Below are 7,543 nucleotides of genomic sequence, written 5' to 3' on the forward strand. Positions count from 1 at the left end.
TGAATCGAAGAATATGCATATGCAAGACGACACCGAGAACACAAAGCAAAAAAAAAAGAACATGAGTCGAAACTGATATGAGTTGTAACTGACATACTAGACCATCAGGGCATTTAAACATCCCTTCTGAAGGGCATTGTAGGACATTTAAACAAAGCTTAGAGTATTGTGAATGCCTTCCAGTGGTACAGGCCTGCAGAAGCATAGACGTGCGCAGGAAAGGGGGGGGGGTGAAGGTTCGTCGCATCGCCCCACCTCCCAATTATGTCAATATATGGCGCTGACATTGCGCCCCCCCCCCCCCAAGTCGCAGCGCCCCCCTCCTCCCTATTATGTCAATGTGTGGGGCTGACTTTGCGCCCCCCCATCTTAGGTGGATAGGGGGGCGCTCCCCCCCCCCCCCCCTGTGCGCACGCCTATGTGCAGAAGTATGAATCACTGAGTACAGACTCGCCTTGCGATGGAAGTATAATGTCCAACTCGACATTGGAGAGCAAGTTTCAGTTTGCTTTTAAAAGCCTAGAGAAACAGACTTAGGCCAACGACGCGGGTGCGCTTCCTAGCAGCGAAAACAGAGGGCGAAGACAGAGCAAATCGTCCCTGGTGAGAACCACGTATTCGCCTTAGGCTTTCGTCTATATTCGATTGAGCTGCCGTGGCGCCTATTCACTTTCTTGGGTATTTTTGACGACCTCTACCCACTGCGGCCGTAGAAGCACCAGGGGCGTAGCCAGGGGGGGGGGGGTTCAAACCCCCCCCCGAAATTTTTAAGTTTTGTTTGCGTATATAGGCACGCACACATACAAACGCACGCACGAACATACATAAAGTATGGTTGAACCCCCCCCCCCCCCCCCCCCCCGAAAAAAATTTCTGGCTACGCCCCTGAGAAGCACCTTCCATTTCTACACCCAGCAGCTTGAGCGAAGCAGTGGATAGGAGTTGCAGGGAACGTGAGTTACGAATATTCAACGATAAATTTAGGCCGGGGAAAACTTGCTCGATAATACCTTAAGTTCTTGCGAGATAACGTTTGGGATTTATTTGAGGAGTCATCATTTCCTCTGCATCGCCTTCTGCAATCGCGTCTTCATGGCTACCTATTGCGAGGACAGAGTTCGTGGCTGAAGCGTCACGGGAACATTTGGCGGATGTCTGGCTCTTGCCATACGGGCGCGTGTTGTTAAGTTGCGCATTCTTTAGCACATCCTTTACGAAAGAAACTTAATTTAAGCACATCTTAGCAACATTATCCCTGTTCTAAATTGCAAACGTTGCAATACATGAGGCCAACAGACAACAAATACGTGTGGTCAATTGTTTAATTGAAATATGGAGGTGATATCGCAAATGATAATGAGAGTACGAAAAGTACCATTTGGGGCAGGTGGGAACCATACCCACGTCTTGTAATACGCGTTCATGAAGTACCAATTTTTGTCATGTCGAGCCATTTTTCACATTCACTTTCCTATAGGTATTTTTGTGTGGGTTATCGGTCTATTGTAATGGCTTCGTGGGACTTGGACTAAGAAAAATCAGACATCTTGGTTTCTGCTCTCTAAAATCACGCTGTGTTGAGCAGAGTTTAGGCACTTCACGCCTGTCATGTGTTGGCGTACGTCCGCGGTGTGCGTGAATCGCAACCGAGGGCCCTGTGCTCACTCCACAGGCGCGACAGAAAAGGAAAAGAATCTAAGGTTTCATAAAAAGGCCAATAAGACCAAGCGCTGTCCAAAGTGTTCGAGTAAACGCCAGGAACAAAGGTAGCACACCTGCTTTCCTCTCTCCTATGTCTTGGTACTTTGAATACAATCCAGAGCGCCCCAAAGTGGACGCTGGGTGGCACGAAGTACGCAGTAGCCGCACACCGTATGTCAGACAGCCAGGCCCCTTCTCTGAGACGCATTTACTGAGGCACCTTTGTCGAAAAATATGCTAGCATGTTCGACGCATTCATTGCTACTGCATGCGCTATTGTTGCTCAATGTATGATATTGCCGTCAGGCCGTGCCTTTCTATGGGAAGATCTTTCGTGCTGCGAATTCTCGAGCCATAAGCAGTCACAAACGATGAAATGTGCGCTCTAGTAGCAGTGCCAGCCGATAAAGGGTCGATAATAATAATAATATCTGGGGTTTAACGTCCCAAAACCACGATATTGTTATGAGGGACGCCGTAGTGGAGCGCTCCGGAAATTTCGACCACCTGGGGTTCTTTAACGTGCACCTAAATCTAAGTACACGGGCCTTAAACAATTTCGCCTCCATCGAAAATGCAGCCGCAGCGGCCGGGATTCGATCCCACGACCTTCGGGTCAACAGTCGAGAGCGATAAAGGGTCGAGTGTCTCTCTGTAAGTTTTTTTTTAAGAACTTAGGGTTTGTAGGCGGCTACTCAATGTGCAATTACGATAGATGTAGATGCAGTTCCAGCATCGTGACCTACTGCAACTCTTCAGTCGTGCTGCACGCATGGCGCCAGCTACCACAGTGTCCCGGTGAATACACGGCGGACAGTCTAGATAATTTCCGGGTTACTTTGTGAACTGTAGGGGATGGAACACACGACAAGGGGAACCACACTACCATGTCAAAAGACGGTGCGAACACGGATACAAGATAGAAGTCAGGACAAAACAAACGCCGACTGACAGCTCAAAAGGCGCACAGCGCCGGTAAAGAAAGTAGGCTCAAAATCGTATCTGCGCACGCCCAGACAAGAGGCGATCCCTATCATCCCGGCACGCGTTGGGGTGTACGTGAGAGATAGCTGTTCAAGCAATTGATTTATTCTTTATGCGAGTTAATCGACGGTTTTCTCACGCATGCGCTACCACTATTACGATATACCAGGCTTCAACTATTAGACGCGTTTCTTCATTCCTGTGCCTGTATAAAACAGCGCATTCATCGAATTTTGGCGTGAATATACACTCACGACCATGTAAAGATAGATTAGATAGTAAGCCTCTTGTTAGCGGCCTCTTATGTTCCATTAATCTCTGGTTAACACAGCGGCCCGTCTGCCCTACGTTGAAGCGGCCGCAGGTAAAAGGAACTTTACACACCACACCTGTACGGCAAGTCCGCTTCTTTGTCTATTACCCGCTCATTCATTCTCTGCACGCGATGAATGTAAGGAATACCTACGACACGCTTGTTACTGGTGCTTTCTGCAACCGTGATCGGACTTAACAAAACCGACTTGTTTAAACGTTCAGCGACAGTGACCACTGCAACGTGCGGATAATCTACATCTAAAAGACGCGTAACCCGTGCGTTAAATGTGGCACTTATTCTGTGCCAGTTTTTCTAACAACTTTTTCCGCCGCTGTGTGCCTTTTCAGTTGTGTGTAGGCGTTTATATTGACAAGTTGGGCAGCAAGTTGGGCAGGTTGGTACAGATGCATGACTTCGAATGAGTAGAGCATAAAAAACGGATAATAATAATAATAATATCTAGGGTTTAACGTCCCAAAACCACGATATGATTATGAGAGACGCCGTAGTGGAGGGCTCCGGAAATTTCGACCACCTGCAGGTTCTTTAGCGTGCACCTAAATATAAGCACATGGGCCTCAAACATTTTCGCCTCCATCGAAAATGCAGCCGCCGCAGCATAAAAGAAAGAAACAGAGGCAAAAGACCTGTGTTTGACACAGAGACGTAGACTTGTCCTGTCTCCGTCTCTGTCTTATGCGCTACTCATTCGAAGTTTGTAACGCGCGGACTTCTGTGTCCGTGTTTGCACGCGTACCGTCCTCTAACATGAAGAAACTAGCTCAGCTTTCTGCCGTATTGTCTTGTCCTTATGCCCCTGCGCGTTCTACTATGAAGCGATTGTTCTTTGCGTTCAATGGTAACCTATTTTAGCATGATCTCAATTAAATATCTTGCAATCTGTATTTTGTAGTTCATCTTGACGCAAGATGATATCAGTGTACTAAAGCAGCGAGCTAAGAAATGCAAAAGCCTCGAGAGATGTTTTTGTACTGGAACCCTGATATCTCCGTGATCATTAAATATTTCGCAAAATGACTACAAGTGAAATCAAAGCGTGTGAGGTTTACTACTTACGTACTTACACCTGCTCAGTAACCGAACTAAGCACCATGGACTTGCTTAATGTTCTTGCGAGATCCGATGGTATGGTTAGTATGCGAGAATGCTGAAAAAATACGTAGCTGTCAAAAGAAAAAAGAAGAAAAACGGTAACAGCAGTATGTAACTGAATTCCCTAACGTGAATTTCATATGGATCGTCACTTGACTGCCATTTGTAATTCCAAGCGTTGCGCAAGCGCAAGGTCGCGAGCTCAGTGTCAGCCGCGGCAGCCTAATTTCGCGGTGACAAAATGCGAAAACACCCGTTGTACTCGGACATAAGCGTACGTCGAAAGACTCCGGGTAGTTATTCTGAGGTCACCTACTACGGTTTCACCTATGAGATTGTGGTTTAATGCCACAAAACTTCATATTTGCTTCCCAGATTTTAACATTTTTTTTTGTAAAACCAGGTTGTGTGGCACAAAATATTGGCATCAGAAAGCAATGCGAACAATGTGCATTTCCTTGCTTCTTTGCTCTGTCTCAGAATAACATGGCTTCGCCTTGTATAGTGTTACGATATAAAAGCGCCTCAGCGCACGTTGATTAGCATCAGGTTCCTTTGGGCCATCGTACATGGTATAAGCGAAAATTTAGGGGTATCGCTATACACAGACGCCTTAGTGTAACTTCTCACAATCGATGCAACGTGCTTGAATGATCTTTCGGGTAATCCATGTATGCCGATCAGAGTGCATGAGAACTTATTCTGCCTGCCTTTCAAGATGCAACAAATACTTGAAAATTGAACTCTGAGCAAAGTTTCAGCTCACTCCCATTTCCTCAGAGTAAAGGTTTTTCAATTCAATTCACTTTATTCAGACAAAAAAATCTTTTTTTTTTGCCTAGGTTGAAGGGACTAAAGGCAGATTGGCTCTGCTTAACGTATTATAACATACACTTCAGTATTCCGCTGCAGTAACTAGGGCCATTATGAACATCCGCGATGGCCACTTTCCTGCTTTATCGAAGGCACCCACAGAATTGCTAATCTTATCAGCTTCTTTATGTTTCTGCCGCTATCGACCGCGTCAGACCTGTACACTTCGACACCAATTTCGTTTTATCTAAGTCGATCTCGGGCTATTTGTTCTCCACACAATGCCGCGAATATTGCTTGCCAAGGAGCGAAGAACAAGGCAGACTCCACGCGACTATGGCAGCAGAAACCCGCTTTTCAGAAGTATTATTCGCAGTAATATTAAAGTAAGCGTTCTTCAGAGCTCGTCTGAAATCTGGATCAAGTTCGGGACTGGCATCTGCACGAAGTACGTCCACGCGCTAAAGCGGAAAAAATAAGGGCGTTATGTAGAGGGCGAAAAATATCGAGCCTACGATGTAATTGTTACCGAGCCGAGACACGAGACGCTGCCGTAAAATTGAAAAGCAACATCGTCTCGTCTTCTCACCCCTTGACTTGTAAATCCACCATTTTTGAGCGCTGAATGCAAACAAAGCCTAGCTCGCTCTTCAAACTGCAGTATTCATTTATTTGAATTGCAGTGTCTCCAGCATCGCAAACGATATACTTTTCACGAGTTCCTCACTCTAAAACCTGCGTTTAGTTCGCCCATTGCGATAGCGAAGTATTTAAACAACAGCGTTTGATCCTGTCTCGTGAAGCTTTTGTTATACCCGTGGGCGCGCCACAGAACACTGAAAGGACGGCTATAGTATTTCTAAGCTACAGAATTTGTTGTGTGCCACAGCATTGCGTGCTATATTAACCGCCGTTGCAGCTTAGCGGCTGAAGTGTCACGCTGCTAAGCTCTTGGACGCGGGTTCGATTACAGGCCGCGGCGGCTGCACTTCGATGGTGGCAAAATGGGAAAAAGAAAGAGAGAGAGATGGACGCATCCGTATAAAGATTTAAATGCACGTTAAAGAACTCCCGGTGGTCGAGCCCCGCTACGCCGTGCCTCATACCGTGATTTTCGTACGAAACCGCAGAAGTTTTTTTAATACCTTCCCTGTTTGTATATATGTCGCCCCATCGTTGGTATGCATATGACCACAGATTTAGTGTTGCTATAAGGAACTTTTGTAGCACGCCTTGAAGCACCTGGCTGTCACTGATGCGCGGTTAAATGTTTAAGCGGTGTCAGCTTCAGTGTCTAAATTTGAGGAAAGTAGGTAGATTCGGGAATCGTAATTCGTACAGGACGCACATTTAAAAGTGGTATGAAATCAATGAATGAATCAAGTATAGTTCGCTGGCAGTCACGCTTCCGCGTTAAAGGATTTTATAAGACGCAGTCGAAATTTAACCTGCTGCATACGTACCGTCTCTTTAAAAAAATATGCTATGGGAATTCTGTTGCGTTGGCGTCGACTTATTTTTGTGCTCGGTGGACGTTCGGCTGATATCCAATTAAATGACATGCACAGTTTTTGTAAGGGGTAAGTGGAGGGAAAGCGACAGCATGGGCGGTGTGCTGGGATTCGCACGAGTACGGTGGTTTAGAGCTGCTGCCGTGTTACCTGACTGCAGTGGCCAACGTGTGTTGAGCCGGTGCTTTCTTATGCGCAGGCGGCTCTCTGCCCAGCACGACAAGAGAGGAAGGCTCCAACCTGTCTACATAACGACCCCGATGCCTCGGACCACGCTGTGCAATAAAAATTTGGCACCCGCTGCACCTTCCTCATTTCTGACCCACATCTGCGCACAGCGCCACCAGAGACCCGGTTGACCTACTAGACTCCTTTGTTGCGACCTTGACGGTGCCAATATAGCTTGTTGTTGCTTTCATATGGTAATTGGGGTGAAAAAAAAAGTATATACTGCTTCGACGTATAGAAACACGCAACCCCTTCGTTTCCTTCCTAGCCATTTTCATCTCGAACTGAGAGATACCCGAGAGAGCACAGCGTACACTTTCAAAGCTCGTGCTCATTATACATACCGAGCGCACGCGCGTCCCGGGCTGGTTCCCAAGTCTTTGCATCTCAATAGCACGGCCAGCCGGCCACGTGGAAACTGGAGCCGCGGGGCTTTAGAAAATTGCTTTCCGATGCCTCTTCGCGCGCACATTTTAGCAATAGTCTCCGGGGCAGGTGTTTCTCCTTTTTTACGTGTGCCTACGAGTTGGAGAACATTCGATATGCTTCTCCGTGCAACATGACTTTTAAGACTGGGCCACGAGAATTAGAAAAACGAAGACGCTGGCTATAGGACCCGACGTAAATACGCGCACGAGTGGGTGGCCAGGGCGTCCGGCGAGATTAACTTATTAGGAGCAGGCCACTTGTTTTTTCAGGGATCACAAAGCACGCTTGTTTACGCGAATTCTGCATTCGGGTACGTTTCAGAAAAGCCTTTCGAACTTCAAAGATACTATAGCGTTACTTCAAAGAAGTGCCTGTGCAGGCATTCTTCGAGCCATACAGATGCTCTCCGACTCGTCGCTTAAGATGCGCATTCTATGGAATCAAATTT

The 7,543-nt window shown here is 46.8% G+C and overlaps 1 protein-coding gene across 1 annotated transcript in view; it reads left to right on the top strand.

The window, feature by feature from the left end:
* Positions 1 to 6,730, top strand: part of LOC119379337 (protein kinase C iota type-like) — a 42,594-nt gene extending 35,864 nt beyond the window's left edge. Inside the window, exon 11 of the mRNA XM_037648615.2 lies at positions 6,638 to 6,730. Within this exon, the coding sequence (XP_037504543.1) occupies positions 6,638 to 6,690 (53 nt within the window). The 3' untranslated portion in view covers positions 6,691 to 6,730. The remainder of the gene's footprint in view (positions 1 to 6,637) is intronic.
* The last annotated feature ends 813 nt before the right edge of the window (positions 6,731 to 7,543 follow it).

Source organism: Rhipicephalus sanguineus, chromosome 1, assembly GCF_013339695.2.
Source record: "Rhipicephalus sanguineus isolate Rsan-2018 chromosome 1, BIME_Rsan_1.4, whole genome shotgun sequence".
Lineage (NCBI taxonomy): Eukaryota > Metazoa > Arthropoda > Arachnida > Ixodida > Ixodidae > Rhipicephalus > Rhipicephalus sanguineus.